The sequence below is a fragment of the Neurospora hispaniola genome (assembly GCF_033458365.1).
Source record: "Neurospora hispaniola strain FGSC 10403 chromosome Unknown B0T23scaffold_2, whole genome shotgun sequence".
Taxonomy (NCBI): Eukaryota; Fungi; Ascomycota; class Sordariomycetes; order Sordariales; family Sordariaceae; genus Neurospora; species Neurospora hispaniola.
In genome coordinates this window covers 2,658,623-2,674,200 of record NW_026944407.1, presented here as the reverse complement: position 1 = coordinate 2,674,200, position 15,578 = coordinate 2,658,623, and the positions used below count along the sequence as shown (strand labels likewise).

Sequence of the window (15,578 nt, the reverse complement as noted above, 5' to 3'; positions counted from 1 at the left end):
TAATGCATATTGACCACGACATGAGGGCTTTGGTTCTGGAACCAAATTCGTATGTTTGATGTCCAAGGTGAAAAACGCCTGGGAAAGTCAACTCGGGAGATTTGAGCTTGCCTGTATAGAAATACTGAGCACAGGTAGGTTGGCAAGGCTCTTTACTGTTCCTCGTTGTTAATGTTGTTTCTTTCTGTTGTTTTCCCTCTACCTTGTGGCACCAACCCAAATGCTCATCTTCTATTGCTTTGCTTTGCTTTGCTCGAGTACCCTTTATTCCATTCCCATCGTCAAACACTCAGCAATGCGAACCGATCTCACTTTGAAATGGGAACCAAACCCCTTACTGAAACAACACACACAAACGTTAATGAACTGCATCTCCGCAACTCATAGTCCTTTCAGATTTCCCAGTAGTTCCTATGTTACTCTCTTGAGCCTCGCCTAGGTAGTCCGTTCCACCAATTTCCTGGTCGAGATCTTGATTTCCTCCTCCAACTTTTTGTTTCCGTTCTTGAGCTCAGCGATATACTCCAGTCTTCGAGCGCTTTCTCTATCTGAGCAGCCTGAATAGCCGTATTGTGAGAAGAGCTCATCGACGCTTCCGTACTCTCCACATACTCGGCGAGGCCCTTGTGCTTCTTCAGGTCGGCGACCTCATCTTCAAGATTCTTGATCCTGTCTTCCTTCCTCTTCACGTCCTTCTCAAGGTCCATCTTCGCCCCCAAAAGCACCTCGAATTTGTCAAACTGCTCCTCCCGCTCATCGAGCAAGTCCTGCTTGAGGCGCTTGACCTCCGCGTTCTCCTCCTTGAGACGCTCGTTCTCGGCCGACAGCTCTTTGATCTGGCTGCTGTAGTCCGCGCAGGCGCCCTTGTAGAAGGCTTCATAGACGGCTCTATGCTCGCTCTGGAGCTTCTTCTTCTCCGCGGCATGCTCCTCCTTGAGCTCAGCGATCTTGGCCCTGAACTTGGCGACGAGTTTTGTGCCCTGTTGCAAGGTTAGGCCAACCTCAGGCTTGTCTTCGACTAGGTAGAGAAGTAGAAGAGGATTATATTAGTACGGTACTCGAAAAAAAGATCAACTTCAGGCTTAAAACTAGGAGGTACCTCTACTTACGGTAGCGGCTCCACATCAACTCATCAGCAACGAACGCCTTGAACGCATCGACTTGGTCGCGCGAGATGTGGTAGAAGGCACCGAACTCGTCGAAAAGCTTGGTGGCGTACGCGCCCTCAACTTTGGTTTTGAACTCTTTCTCGAGCTCTTCTGTGGTGAGGTTGGGATGCTTCTTGGTGATTTCCGCGAATAGGTAGCTGTGGTGCGAGTAGTACACAGGCACGGTGGTGTCGTCTTGGTTGCCAGACATCTTGGAGTTGAGGTAAGTGCAAGAGGGGAGCTCTTGCAAAGTGAGGGCGACAAGGATAAAGTTGAGGTAAGTGCAAGGAGGGGGCTCTTGCAGAGTATGTGTGCAAGAAAGAGAAGATACCTTTAGAGATACCTGCCGTACAACGATGATCTTGATGTCGTAGCTTCCTGAGTGACTGAAGTTGGAGGTTACAAGTTATTGTAAGCTGTTGCAAGATTTGAAAAAGCAGAAGAAGGAGAAGGCAGAAAAGGCAGCGCGGGGTACTGGTGAGTAGATGTGGGAGTCGTCTGAAGTCAGGTCATAATTTCAAACGCACAAGGCAGAATAGACGAACGCGGGGTATAAAATCTCTACTGTTGAGTAATCGTGCAGGTACAGAGGTCGTCCTATGTCTGGTTTCAGCTGTCTACGACTGGCAGTGGGTGCTGAAAGTCCAGACGGTTATTTACAAACAGTATATTCCACGGAAGGAGGGGGAAGGTCATACGCTATGGTCAGCTGGGATTACGTTCACCTTGTGGGCGATATTGCCGGCCTGAACCACCACGCTATAGGGCTTCCAGACTTTTCCCGGGAGTGAAAGGGCCATCAGAGTATCAGGGCGAGTACGGAACTCAGATATTGTTCTTGAATAAAGCATGTCCATCCTCAGATAAGTTGATGACTTGATTCCAGCATACGGAACAGGTGTAGCCAGTGTTGACTTGGTCCTCCGTTCAAGCATCGCTCACCCCTGAGGAGAGCTTGCCACTCGACGGTTGGATGAAGAAAACGTAAGCCATACCTAGGGTAGCGGTTCCCGGTTCTGCAGATACATATATGTACCTCTACTACCTGTAGAAGAAGGAACTTACTGTGCGGATATCGTCGCGGCGTTCGATGGCAAATAACAAGGACGGTTGTTGTCCGTTTAACCACGAATTGGCAAGAAGATTAAAGGAGTGATGAAAGTTCTTGCCTGGCAGCAACCAATGTACAGCGGTAGACCATCCGCAGCGACTGCAGATAGCCAGACTGTAATCGTCGGAGAACATTATTTTGGTACCTCTAGGGTGGGTACATATATTGTGAGGTGACCATAGCATAGGAGGAACTCCAGTCTCACTCCAAGTCGTGAGTCTAATCTGATGTGTGCGTGGGATCGCGGTATTTCCTCTTGACTATAGGCTCCACCTACATGTAGTGTACCTAGCGTAGGCTTTCCAACAACTTCCATGTACCACTTATCTCTTCCACGTCGTTTCAAAGATCTATGTTCCTTCCATCCCATCCTAAGAGAACTTTGCTATTATTCCCGTTCTATGAAGACACTGAATAAGAGTTGTAGAATTAGAGGATGAATATTGGATAGGTATTCTCGTGATTTGCCAGGACTATTCCTTTTTGGTGTTTCCTATTCTTTGCTTATCTCCAACTTGCAATCAAGGAAACCAGAGATCGACTTACAGCCTTGCCTAGGTACCTACCTACCTAATCATCATACACCACTACCTCTAACGATGCCTGCCTTGTAAGTTCATTACCTTACTTTTATCATTGTGGAACAACCATCAGCCACTCCTTGCTGTATATGTCAGATAGCTGAGTTTGACAGAGTACCTAGCAACCCCCTGACGCTGTTGTTGTTAAGGGTAGGTATCCTTGAACCGAGAAAGTGATGTCTTCGGAGAGCAGAGCCGCGCGGCATTGGTTATCAGGGGTACCCGTGTCCATCATTTCTACCTGTAGGTAGGCTGCAGGTACTAGCACACCAAGCTCCTTTGGCCACTGTCCGTGCCATCCTGAGTATGGAAGTATACATATACGAACGAGTTGACCCAGAATGCCTGTTCATGGTCTCAACTTACGGTCTAAGCCCCTGTGTGCTTTGCATCCTATGAAAGCTGATAGTGTCAGGAAGGGAAATGCTGTGAAAGAAAAGATCATACCTCTATATAAATATGCTTCAATTGGGAGGCTGGAAATATCATGGCGGCGCTTGTTGTTGTGTTTGATGGGTAGAATGAGGAAGCAGGAGCAAGCATCAGGTGGTTGACGGCGGAGATGGAATTCTTTTTTCAAGCAAAGCTGAGGTCACATTGAGCACAAAAGGTCAGTATATGACAAAGGCAGCTCGTTGGATTCGGGAGTTGGTTGCCTCACCCACTCGCTCCGTTTCTGGCTCAGGCCCGCGAAGTGGATCGTCTTTTCTGCATCATACAAGTGAGTGTTGAGGCTCTCAAGTTAGAAGTTTTTGGTTATGGGTTAGGTAAAGGGATGAACCTCCGGTCTGGCTTGAGCTTGTGTCCCGGCGCGCTTCAAACCGTCTTTTGCTCCGATTGGTTGTCATCGAATGGACCGAGCTCTGCATAACTTTTGGATTCTGCTCCGGATAGCGAGTTTGGGTTGGGGTTTGTATGTAAATGTTTGACGATTGGAAAGGCCAGCAGCCTTATCGGGATCATCATCCGGTATAGCCAGTGCCGTGAACTCATGATAGCGCCAATTGCATGCCTTCCGTCTTGTCGAATCGCTATTCATTCGATCTGCCGTCCGCTTCATTTCAACGTCAAACTGGACGTCTCGACTTTATTATGCGGTGAAACACTTTTGTCCAGACTGTGTCCTGTTACTCCAATAACCCTGTATTCGAGACCCGGTTCTAGAACTTCAAGACACTCAGGGTCAGCTGCATGGGAGTGTCAGACACGGACTCAAAGGTGATCACTGAGAGTCTAGTCCATAGAGCGGCGTGACCCTGAAAATCGATCTCCCCGGTAGAATGAGACATGTCTCGGTTTCACGCAGGGTAACAACCCTCCAAGCAGCGCAAGCCATAGCAGCCTTTCGGGATACACGAAGCCGAAATTGTGCAACCGATGCCAGGACCCGGTGGATTGGGTGAAGAAGCAGTGAAATGTCCTTACAGCCAAGGTGCCCTCAACAGTTCTTGGCTAGCTGAAGAATGTCATAGACGGAGCAAAAGGACGTTCGAGAACGAGGGCGCTGTGATTGTCCGCCCAAAGGGTCTGATGACGTTGTCCACGTGGTACTCTTTGCAGCAAAGATCTTCCCTGTGACGGAGTGGACAACCGACGATCAGTACGGACTGGGGATCCCGAAAGGCTGCATTGTGGAGAAGTGATGTAAGGATACAGATCGGTCCAGACTCCAGGCAACCGGATTGATCCGACGATCTCGAGAACCCTGAGCTTATGTCAACAATCTCGTGGACTGTCATTCTGTCTGCGATGCGTACTGAATCTCAGGGTTCAATTCTCAGGATGATCGACGAGAGAGCACCAGTGCAAGGGTGCTACCCTGACGATCACCAGAATCCATGACGATAGTTGTCCAGAGCAAGAGTGAGAAAAACGTGCTTCGAGTTTCCTGTCGGGAGCTGTTGTTCTGACGTGTGCCTTAGAAACGAAACATAAAGGTCGAGTTGTACCATACTGGCACGTTCGACAATGTTGAAGACACAACCACAACCAACGCCGAGGCACACGGGATTCACGAAGAATCCCATGCTTGATTGAACCTAAAACTCTGTGCAATCCATCGGCGCTTTGATCTATAGTCATCTGCTACAGTGGTTAGTTCTTACAACCGTTCTCCTCCGAAGAACAGCCCCTGACAATAATAAGACGATTCGAAGTTGCTGACGTTCCGCTCGCAGGTGAAGTACTCCTTCGCTGAGAACAGCTGTGAATTTCTCCTGTTTGAACGAAGGTGCTGGTTGCTTCAAGCCCCAGCAGCCCGTTCACCCTTGGGGTCGTGACCTTGGTCTTCAGTGTTACTCGGTTCGAGTCAGCCTCCGGACCTTCAGTCCCGCAACTTTGCGCAACCTCACCAAGCCCGGCATCTGATATTGGGAAAGGACTGGACACCGCAACCAAAAATCTCCGGCTATAAGACGCTCGACGGCCTATATAAGCTCCCCGGCCACTATCTTGAGCCTTGAAGTCTTGTCCGCTCCTACCATAATCACAAATACCAGTATTCCCACGACCTGGAACAAGAACCGTTAGCTTGTGTGTGAACAGCTTCCCGACTCTCGGCACAGACACCCACGTACCGAGTACACCTTTTATGAGCCTGCTATAAAGGAAAGGAACAAGCACTACCATAAATTATGCAGCTCACTACTCTCTTTTCCGCCATTGCGGCCCTGGCCACGGCCCCCCTGACCACTCTGGCCTCCCCGGCTGAGACCCTGGGTAACAGGGACTTCCCCGACCCAGCAATCATTCTTGACCCTCGCACTGACGAGTGGTACGCTTTCGCAAGCAGCAGTAACGGCAAGAACGTACAGGCTGCTTACAGCCCCAATCCTCATGACGGCCCTTGGACATATGTCGAGCGCGACCTCCTCCCCACCCCGGGCAAGTGGGTCAACCCCGACCAACCCGACATTTGGGCGCCTGATGTGCACTACTTTGAGGCAAGCGATTCTTTTGTCATGTATTACTCGGGTCTTTTGGCGGACTCCCCCCACCACTGCATTGGCATTGCCACTGCCGAGAACATCACCGGCCCGTACGAAGCCCTTGATGAGCCATTTGCCTGCCCCGATTCCGAGGGCGGTGCCATCGACGCCAGCGGCTACCTTGATCCTATCGATGGCTCCTTCTTCGTGGTGTATAAGGTGGATGGTAGCTCCAAGGGCCCCGGTGGTCCTTGCGGTAACGGTGACCCCCCCGGCGAGCCAACTCCCATCCGCCTTCAGCGTGTCAATGAAAGCGACGGTATTACTCCCATCGGCCATTACACCGAGATCCTTGACCGCGATCCGGAGCTCGATGGCCCGCTTATTGAGGCACCTAACCTCATCCGCACCTGGAACGGCACATTTGTGCTGTTTTACTCCTCCCATTGTTACAACACTCCGGAATATGACATCAAGTACGCCACGGCGGATAAGATCGAGGGACCGTACCACCGCCGCGGAGAACTGATGGGCTTGAACACCAATTCCTATGGCTTTGATGGTCCAGGAGGAGCAAGTAGTGTCATCGGTGGCGGAATCTTGGTGTTTCACGCCAACTGCGATGCCGGCCGTTGCATGTATGTGACGGAATTCGAAGTCGAGGAGGAAGGCATCGTGACGCTACTGGATTGATCTGTTTTCAAGGTTTATCAGCATATGAAAGAGAAGACATGAGTAATGTGGAGTTATTCGGTATAGCGTTGGCTTTTGGGATGCATAAGGTACCACGGCAGCACAGGCGTTCCTCTGGTTGTCTCTTCTTTTTCTTTTTGGTTTTGTTTTAGCGATAGGCGTATGGCATGCGTTCAATGGAATACAGTAAACACTGCACAAAGCCCTGTCTTTACTTCAAATGATACTGCGATCACAATGATATGGTAGTACCGGGCCAAGTGTTGGTTGCCCTTGAACAATCAATCGAAATTGGTGATGTGGAAGAAGACGAGGGAAGACAAAACGGGGGGAAAGATGCCAGACGCGGACAAGACGGAAGTAGTCACCCGTACGAACAGTGCTCATCGAAATAGCAGACAAAATGATGCAAAATGCACCTGCCTTCTGTAAGACATGGACTGCAGTGACGATGCGCCAAACTACAGCAACTATGGTGGCTCGCTCCTTCGACATCGACATGCGGAGTTGGAGTTCTGAACTTATTTCAGGTTGTAGCCGGCCAAGAAAAGATAGCACCAAGGATTGGATATCGATCAAGGAGAAGTCATGGTATATTGTATGAATGGTGAAGGGAAGATTTCCCCTTTGCTTGTCCCAAAGGCATACATTGCCTATGCACTCTTCCAGTGTCGTTGTATCTTCACCTGGCCTTCATTACTTCAACTGGCGGCAATTAATAGATGAGTACGTGCCACCTCTTTCCGCCGCCGGATTTGGGTTTGTCTCGTTGCGGCAGGGATGTCCATCCGAGCAGAAACCGCTGGACCGAAAAGGGTTCTTTCTTGCCAATCCAACAACAGCCGGCATGATGGACAACAAGATTTGATGCATGTGCAGTTGATCCATCTGCGCCCCAACGATCTTTGCCCCTAAAACAAGTTAAAACACTTATTAATCCCCTCCCAATCCGGATGCTCCTCCTTTCCCCTTACCAGCTCACTTGCCCAAGACCCCCTAGGGGCCTTCTGCGATTCCTTCAAAGCCTGTCGCACAATAGCATCCCCAAGCTGCTTCTTGATCTCCAACCTTGGCAGCTGCCACTTGAGCAAATTCGCCGAAGTAGCTCCTCCCGGCAGACTATCAGCCGGCGGTACGGGACAAAACCCAAAATCCGCCCGTTTGGCAAATCGCAGAGCGCGCGCGGCGCCGCTCATCCGCTCCGCAATAGTCGGATTCGTATGTAAAGCGATAGCCAGCCAAGCCTCGCGGACCGCCAGGGCCGGGATGTTATGCGAGTGTAGCAGATGGGCGGCTACGTCCGCCCCAATGAGCTCGAACTGCTCTGCGATGGCATCGTACTCGGGAGCCAGCCCTATGGCGTGGAGAATACAGACGACGAATAAGATGTGCGGAGGGGTACTGGTTGCGCATTCTCCGTAGACGGGGCTGATGCGCGCTATTCCAGGGAAGTTAAGTGGCAAGGAAGGGTCGGCCGTGTCGGTCCAAGGGGTGATCCGCATGGAGGCTTGGGCGTACATGTAGACGCGAAAACTATGGTAGAGAATTGTGGCGGGAAGATGGGTGCGGGCAAGGACGAGGGCATCGGTGCAGGCGGGGTGGGTCGGCATCAGGGCGCGAAGGGCGGCGGTGATGGTGCCTTGGTCGGATACTGAAGGCGACGATACAGACTTAGAATTAGAACCGGGGTCGGTGCCAACCGTGCCGGTTGAGGAGATGGAGGCGGAGTTGCTGGACGTCCGACTGCCCATGGCGCGATGGCGGCTACCGTGGTGGACACTGCTTGCTTGATTGGGATCACGAGAGGGGGGACCTCATGGTTTTCGGAATGCTAGAGAATGGGGTACGAATCTAAGGAGTCCATTGGTTAAATACCTGGGTAGGTTTGGACTTGCCAGACCTTTCTGGAACTTGTGAGTGGTTGCTGTAGCTGCAATGCAAGCAGCTGTCGGTGTCGATGCGGTCAACTGGATAAATGTCATTGTGAGCATCGACGCTACGAAACCAGATGGCTCGACCCGTTACTGTCATGTTACCCTTCACTTTCTCGGATCTTTCGTATGCAGAACATCACAGGGTGTCAGTATCTGAATACTCCATGCTTAGACTCCCGGAATCGATGCTGTTCTTCCGGGAATCGGCGCACTTCAAACAATTCCAGTGTACGCTTACGAAGCACAACCGTCCGAGACACTCAAATTTAATACTCTAAAATATCATTTGACGTGATACCGGTCCTTGCAGTTCAAGTCTCTTGTTTCCACACAATCTTCTGGTAAGCCTTCTACCATCTAAGTCGGCAACAAGCAGAAGTATCAATGGTAGAGTTTAAGTAGAGGTACTCTTGGGAGGATGGGAGGATGGGAGGAATATATGAATGGGCGGAAGACAATGGAGTGGCTGCCTTGGAAGTGTCTCAAACGTCAAAAGGGAGGCAGCTTGGGAAAGAGCAACTGGTCGTGGAATAAGGCGGGCCAAACGGCCATGCAACAGACTGGACCAGGGCAAGAGCGCTAGAAAGCTTTTTAAGCTCGAACAAGCCTCTCTTCAGGTTGCCTGGCACTTTATTCTTCTGGGGGATACCCTTCAGTTCTTTGATGACAGAAACCCAAACATGTCGTTCCACATACAGGCAATAACTTGTCTTTGGTCGATGGCAAGGCATTCTAAGGGCAGGCTTGCAACATGAAATTCAAGACGTATAGAGATAGTAGCATTTGGACTACCAAGCTACCTATTGTTACATTGTACGTGATGGTTGACAACCTGACTGAGTATTGTTGTCTAATAATAATACACAATCAAATCTATGCAGATAACATGCTACTTGCAACAGCCAGAGATACTCCAACAGATATGGTCCTGTTTTGAATCACCCCCAATTCCAGCCAGATGATGATGAGCCGCACAACGATGTCTGAAAGGTAATGATGCAACACCAGAAAGCGATTTACAACTAAGCCATCTTTCAACCAGCCGCCCTATCGAACATACTGAGCTCCAATACGGACCTCTGACTCCAAGTAAGTAAGCTCAAAACCCTTACCCCATCGATCTTGGTACACAACCTTCCCGAAGTAGGGTAATACACTTTGATCCCCAGGAAGACATTGCCGGCTTCCGGACTTTGATTGGCACTCTGTTGCCGTAACTCCAACACATCGATACTCCCTTCCACTCTACAAGTCCCCCATATGAGCCTGCCTGACCAAGCTGTTGATCTCCTTCGGCTGGAACTCAGGCTCATACCTACCCGCATGGCTCAAATCATCAGGCGGCATCAGCACCGGGTAATCCGGACCTGCCTGTCCTTGCTCCGTTGCCTCCGCATCATCGGTAGCAGTAGCAGTAGTAACAACCCCCCTCATACTCTTCGCAAACTCTTCATAAGCCCTCTTCGCCTCCTTCCGATCTTCCTCCCTGAACCTCTCAACAATCCCCTCCACCACACTCTCCACCTCCTCCCTTTCCCCCTTCCACCACTCCAACAACTTTGCCTGGGCCTTGACCAGCCTCGTAGCAACCTCATTCCCCACCGCTTTCTCTTCCTTGCACTCCGTACAAACCATGGGCACCGCTCTCTCAGTCTTTACCTTTTCCCTGGCATCCCTCTGCATCTCCATCAAGAACCGCATCCGCTCCACCTCAAAATGTCCTGACCTCAAAGCACGGAACCAAGCACCCAGAAATCCCATCCGGTTCCAGGCCGCATCGGACATCTCCGGGGTTGCCAAGGCACACAGCAGGGGGGTCTCCATCCGCCTCCAGAGCTCGTTGTCGTCCTCTTCGGCGCGGCCTTCGTCTTCAGCGAAGGACTCGATAAACTCGCGGATGCTCATTCCCAAAGCGACCTGCTTGAACGAGAGCACGTTCTTTTGCTCTTCAGGGTTATCAGAGCCGGCGACGAAGGAACCGGGGGCCATGCGGGTGAAGGTAGTGGAGAGGACGTGTTTGCAGAAAGTTGCGGGGCTGAAGGATAATCCGTTGGAAGAGTGGGAAGGGGAGGTGAAAAAGTTGCTGCTGCTGCTCGCGCCGCCGCCGCTTTCGCGGATGTGGTCGCGAATGGAGGTCAAGCGGCGGGTGAATACTTGGGTTTGGAGAGTGCTGGTTTGGAGGAGGAGGTCGCTGTCGGGGCCGTAGATCTCGTTCCAGGTCAGGGCGTGGTCGAGGGCGACATGTTGGTGATGGGATTCGGTGACGGAAGGGGGAATGTCAAGGTGAAGCTCGATCGAGGTGAGGAGCTCGGCTTGGGACTGTTGTGCGCGCAGCGAGGATTCGATGTGCGACAGATACTGATCGGCGCGACCTTGGAGATCGAGGAAGGCGGCTATGAGCTGGCTTTTGCTGAGTGAGAGGAGGTCGGCGCGCGTGTAATGTGGCTCGCGAGGGACTTCATCCACGGAAGAGTCAAAGTCGTGCGACATTAGCAGATGCTGTGTCTCGGGTGGTAAAGGCATCTTTGCGTGCTTACGGCGCGATGAACGGCGCCTACGTCAGTCTGGGAGTCCTGCGCGGGGTAGTGATGATACCAGGCAAATGCTTAACGAGAAGAGCAAGTAGTCGGCTGAGGCAAGATGAGAGAAATGGGATGCACTATGATGTTGGTTTGCTTGTTGGCTTGTCAGCTTGTTGGCACGTTGGTTTGTGGGAACGGGTAAGCATACCTAGCTTCAAGGGAGATGGTTACTGCCTACTTTGTTGGAGCATTCACATTGTACCCTGCTTCCAGGTTGCACCAACTGGACAACACGAAGTGAATGGGAAGTGGAAGGTCCGCGAAGAGCTACAGAACCCGCAGCGCTGAGACGGCCCAGAGCCTCCCGGTACCGTGGAAACGGTCCCCAGATATCCCAGGCACAAACACGTGGCAGTGTCAGACGTAGAGTGGAAGGAACAGGCACCACTCACCAAACAGCCGCCGCGCCGACCACAGGTTCATCTCAAGAACTCGGACCTCTTGGGCCACCTTTGACAACAACCTTGGGAAGCTCGCGTGGCAAACCATATTGAAAACCAACGCACAGCCTGACCCTCAGACTGATCTCCCCTCTCCTTCTGCAACGGGTCCTCCCGATCTCCTCTCACAGCGAACCCATGCTTGGCTCCCGGAGACACCAGAGCCTCATGCGCATTCGGTATAATCGGCCTATCCGCCCCCTCCGCCCCCTTCACTGGCGCTTTCTTCTTGTCTCTTAGAATGTTCATCACCTCCTTCATCTTCTCCTGTCCCATGAACGAATCGTTCTCCCCGTTCGCCAAGCTGAGCGGCAGCTGCACCTCATGGATATGCCTCGGCAACTTGAGCATCGACGGATGGGCAGTGAAGGCGCAGTCAATCAGCGAGACCTTTTTTCCATCACGTAGAGACACCCAGTTGTCGGGATTCTGAGTATTGGTGAGGCCGACAGCATAGAGCCCACCCCAGCAAAACCCAGCAACGCCGACTTTCGGAGGTTCACCATTCGCCGCCGATGTCTTTCGCACAGCAGCCAGGAAGGATCGCACACGCGGCCAACTAACGGAAGGACGGGTGCAGTAAAGCCAGAAGAGGCAAAAGGGGACGGCCGTGATAATGTTCTAGGACCGACACAGGATACGGAAGATCCAGGGAGAATTGGAATGGGTTTGGACTCGAACGAGGCCATGAGCGAGAGGGGGATAGCTTTGCCGTCCATGCAGTCAGGAACATACAAAATGCAGGAAACACGCCGGGCATATGAATCGGCGAGGGCGCGTGTGTTGCGGAGGGACCACCCAAAGGCATTGGTGGTGAGGACTACCGTGCCTAGCGGTTTTACCCAGGGCTTCCACTTCGGGGTCGCGATGTATGTGGGAAGTCCGTGGATGACATCCTCGTGGCCGCTGGGGATGACGTCGCCGCGGAGGGTTCCTTTGAAGCAATCGGCACAAACGGGGATGGAGATTGTCACGGTATCATCGGTATACATATAGTATAATGGAACAAATTGAAGTAGTGCGCGAACAATTGGGTTTTCAGGCTGTCACACCGATGAACTTGCTGAAGTCATTATGTAGTTGCCGAGGTTGAAAGTGGGGAAAAGACAAGCCGCGGTACAGCGTCCAATGCAGCGAGTTTTGAGGAACAAGGAAAAGGTTACGTGAGCTTCGGGTTAGGGTTCGGTATGCCCCAGCCATTCACCAGCCGCCCCGTTAACGGTTCACACCAGTGAATGGCCCGGGGACGGAACATGTCTCCAAACACCAAAAAGCCACAACTCCATGATATCGCCAGAAACACGCAAAAAAGAAATCATCTTGAACCTCGTCAGGCTTGTTAATGCCCACAGCCAGAATCGAACTGACGACCTCATCATTACTAGTGATGCGCTCTACCACTGAGCCATGCGGGCTTTGATGGTTATCCTGGCTTCAAAGATGAGGTTATATCCCTCGTTCTCTACTGGATCGGGAGCCTCCACCGCGCCGACCAAGGTATCACGCCCCGCCCGAACCGAAGATGTTACCCGGATGAAAGCGAAACGCCCATGTCAGAACAGGCGAGTTTATTCAACCACTGGGTAAAATATCGTTCTCGCTGGGTTGAACGGTCATGTTCCGGATCGAGTTGGTGTGTCCTTGCAGCGGTTATGTCTGGTGTTCGGTGTTCCACGAGGACCATTGCGGAATGTGCCAGTGGCCATCGGGGGTAACATCTTGAACGGACAAAGGGGGAAAAGACGACTTATGTACTGTGTATGGGGCCCCGTCTCCTTTTATACAATGACGGAGCCTTTCGATTTTCAAAAAAAAAGTTGGGTTGATTCGATGAGGATGATGATCATGATTGGAATGAACAGAAGGGAAGTGCGGTGGTGATGCGGTGTTCCCGCTTATAAGCGCTAACCGCTAACAATTGTGGTCAAGCCACTCCCCTGCACCTTCTGACTCGACTAGAGGTACCTGCGCCTCACCCGGGCCACCGCCCCATTCTCGGTGATAGCGATAGCGGTCGGCCTGTAGACCCGGCCCCTCCTCCGCGCTTGTTTCGCATCCGCTCCTCCACCTCATACCGATTTCGATGCCGTCTTCGAGCTTATCGTCATTGAGAAGTAGCGGGCATCCCATTGTTGCCAAGACCCAAATTACCGTCACAGTGCTTCCTGATGGTCTGATGCACGTTCTTGACTAACAACACAAGGTTCGCTTACAGTGACCAGAAGTACATTTCCGGGGCTGAGTTATGCCGCGTTGTCGTCGTCGTTGTTGTTGTTAGTGTTGTGGCTGTGGTGGTGGTTGTGATCAGTAGATGCAGGGTGCTTACTAGCGCCGAAACAATGTGTTTGATGCATGGCTAATATATCTTCCGCCGGGCCAAGAATTACGGCAACCGGAATACACTAAATCACCAGATCTACGAAAACATCACGGAACGAGACAAGGTTCGCTTACTCGTATGCCTTCTAATGCGTGGCCGAGATCCGAATGCTGTGTCGTCTGGAATTCCAAAGTCCGAGTTGACAGGTATGTTGTACGGCAGGACGAATCTGCTGTCTGATGCAGAGCGGAAGAGGCATGGTTTAGGTGACCATCTGTTTTGGTACTTGAATGGAAGAAAACGGGTGATCGGTGACGGTTGAGGCTTCGAAGAACACAGAATTTGGAGATGGGGAAGATTGAAAGCGCCAAACTACAGATACAATAGCAAAGGATGGATTATATTAGGTCCAGCATCATTATATGTACTGGTTACCTACCTCTAATCAAGCAGACAAACCACCTTATGTACGTTCCTCAAGGGCGCCATCTCATTTATACCGCCCCCTCCCATGATCACAGCCAGTTCATCATGTCGTCAACCCAGCTCCTTTATACGCAGTTGGTGCACTGGCGGCACTGGATGTAATGAGCCTGATGACCAGCATCGATGCCATTGACCGTGTTGTACAAGTTGGCATCGCCGGGGTATGTAAGGATAGCGAGGCCGGAGCCGGTGCAGTCTCCGTTGCTAAACTCCAAATGTTAGCACGTGTGTCAACTGTAGGGAAAAGCACTCAGAGGTACGTACACAAAGAGACGGCAAATGGCGCCCTGGTCAGGGCCAGCAGAGCCAATATGGCCATCATAGGTGGAAGGAAGCCTGGTGCAGGTGCCTGTGATGCCGAGGCTCAGAACCTCGCACGTGTTTTGCCAGTTGGAGCCGGTGCAGACGTAAACCTGGAGGGAGAAAATGGTGAGCTTCATGGCCTTTGATGGGATTTCTGGGGAGAGACAATTCGTGGACTACTAACATTGCCGGGAGTACGAGCGACAAGCTCAGGATGCTCAGCCGAGGAAGGAGCAGCGAGGACGGGGGAAAGGACGGACAAGAGGGTGATGGTGATGGCGAGAATGGACTGCATTTTGGCGGTTGTTGGTGGTAGTAGTTGAGAAGTTCCTAGTCGAGGGTGAGTAATAAGAGCTGAGTGTTGAGAGTTGAGTAGATGATGTTGTGATGGAAGCTGTGGATGTTGAGATGATTGAAATCTCTGACTCAATTGAGGGGGGCTTCCAGCTTTTTATCCTTAGAGAGCTGACTCTCGTCAACGCCTCTTAGTCTTCCCCAACACCACAAAGCCATCACCGGCTAAGCATAGCTACGAGTCCTTGACACGAAGCATGCTCATCAACCGTACAACATCCACTCTTTTTTTTCAATGCATCGCTCCAGCCACAGTCGTCATGATGGTCATGGCCCCAGTAAGAATCTAGAAGCGTACTGGGTCTGGAGGATATCATGATCTCACATTCAACTACAAACTGCAGTGAGATACGAAAGTGAAGCAGCTCGGCCGTCAATATGGTCCACGGCCATGGAATATCCGAACTGATGATACCTCGTAACGCGTACTGCTTTGTCCAGTCCAACAACGTTTGGTTTCCTGGCCCCGAAGCGGGTTGGTGATCCTTTGCAAACCCTGTAGATCAGAAGACTAATGATTATTGTCTGGCAGACAACAAACGTTGGGTACTCTGGTATGTAAGGTTCACAAAGGTGCATTTCGTGACCTTTTAGATGGATGAATGGTGCATTTTCCATTGTAGCTCTGTGAGGTGCCTTTTGTTAGGGTTGCCTTTTCTCAGCCGCAAGGATACATAAGCGCGTTCCCGCCGCAGCCAC

At 51.5% G+C, this 15,578-nt stretch overlaps 6 protein-coding genes and 1 non-coding gene across 7 annotated transcripts; 1 reads left to right on the top strand and 6 right to left on the bottom strand.

Annotated features, from left to right (window-relative positions):
* Nucleotides 1-435: 435 nt before the first annotated feature.
* B0T23DRAFT_402490 (uncharacterized protein) lies at nt 436-1,359 on the bottom strand (the record flags this gene model as incomplete). The annotated part of the gene is made up of 3 exons (XM_062838675.1): nt 436-544; nt 613-1,018; nt 1,110-1,359. 3 exons carry the CDS (start codon nt 1,357-1,359, stop codon nt 436-438), a joined length of 765 nt encoding a protein of 254 aa, XP_062695615.1.
* A 4,114-nt stretch (nt 1,360-5,473) lies between these two features.
* On the top strand, nt 5,474-6,460 carry B0T23DRAFT_402489 (glycosyl hydrolase; the record flags this gene model as incomplete). Its single annotated transcript, XM_062838674.1, has 1 exon — nt 5,474-6,460. The coding sequence occupies one exon, from the start codon at nt 5,474-5,476 to the stop codon at nt 6,458-6,460; it is 987 nt and encodes a 328-aa protein (XP_062695614.1).
* A 421-nt stretch (nt 6,461-6,881) lies between these two features.
* B0T23DRAFT_333135 (uncharacterized protein) lies at nt 6,882-8,267 on the bottom strand. Its single transcript, XM_062835756.1, has one exon. The coding sequence runs from the start codon at nt 8,209-8,211 to the stop codon at nt 7,372-7,374; it is 840 nt and encodes a 279-aa protein (XP_062695613.1). The 5' UTR covers nt 8,212-8,267; the 3' UTR covers nt 6,882-7,371.
* Nucleotides 8,268-9,485: 1,218 nt separating this feature from the next.
* On the bottom strand, nt 9,486-11,384 carry B0T23DRAFT_81582 (uncharacterized protein). The gene is made up of 2 exons (XM_062841838.1): nt 11,125-11,384; nt 9,486-11,069 (listed from the first exon to the last, which is right to left on the bottom strand). The coding sequence occupies exon 2, from the start codon at nt 10,915-10,917 to the stop codon at nt 9,640-9,642; it is 1,278 nt and encodes a 425-aa protein (XP_062695612.1). The 5' UTR covers nt 10,918-11,069; nt 11,125-11,384; the 3' UTR covers nt 9,486-9,639.
* Nucleotides 11,385-12,499, bottom strand: B0T23DRAFT_81581 (uncharacterized protein). Its single transcript, XM_062841837.1, has one exon. The coding sequence runs from the start codon at nt 12,406-12,408 to the stop codon at nt 11,797-11,799; it is 612 nt and encodes a 203-aa protein (XP_062695611.1). The 5' UTR covers nt 12,409-12,499; the 3' UTR covers nt 11,385-11,796.
* Nucleotides 12,500-12,759: 260 nt separating this feature from the next.
* On the bottom strand, nt 12,760-12,831 carry B0T23DRAFT_t86. The gene has a single exon. It is a non-coding gene; the product is annotated as a tRNA-Thr (tRNA).
* A 1,289-nt stretch (nt 12,832-14,120) lies between these two features.
* B0T23DRAFT_81554 (uncharacterized protein) lies at nt 14,121-15,013 on the bottom strand. Its single transcript, XM_062841836.1, has 3 exons — nt 14,710-15,013; nt 14,487-14,635; nt 14,121-14,426 (listed from the first exon to the last, which is right to left on the bottom strand). The coding sequence occupies exons 1-3, from the start codon at nt 14,818-14,820 to the stop codon at nt 14,288-14,290; spliced, it is 399 nt and encodes a 132-aa protein (XP_062695610.1). The 5' UTR covers nt 14,821-15,013; the 3' UTR covers nt 14,121-14,287.
* Between the last annotated feature and the right edge of the window lie 565 nt (nt 15,014-15,578).

Excerpts from the sequence above, each read along its gene's own strand:
- B0T23DRAFT_333135 (XM_062835756.1), bottom strand. The coding sequence starts at position 8,211 with ATGGGCAGTCGGACGTCCAGCAACTCCGCCTCCATCTCCTCAACCGGC.
- B0T23DRAFT_81554 (XM_062841836.1), bottom strand. The coding sequence starts at position 14,820 with ATGCAGTCCATTCTCGCCATCACCATCACCCTCTTGTCCGTCCTTTCC. Across the intron at positions 14,636-14,709 it reads TCGCTCGTACTCCCGGCAAT|GTTTACGTCTGCACCGGCTC; the intron begins GTTAGTAGTCCA and ends TTCTCCCTCCAG. Across the intron at positions 14,427-14,486 it reads GCCATTTGCCGTCTCTTTGT|CAACGGAGACTGCACCGGCT; the intron begins GTACGTACCTCT and ends TTTGGAGTTTAG.
- B0T23DRAFT_81581 (XM_062841837.1), bottom strand. The coding sequence starts at position 12,408 with ATGTATACCGATGATACCGTGACAATCTCCATCCCCGTTTGTGCCGAT.
- B0T23DRAFT_81582 (XM_062841838.1), bottom strand. The coding sequence starts at position 10,917 with ATGCCTTTACCACCCGAGACACAGCATCTGCTAATGTCGCACGACTTT.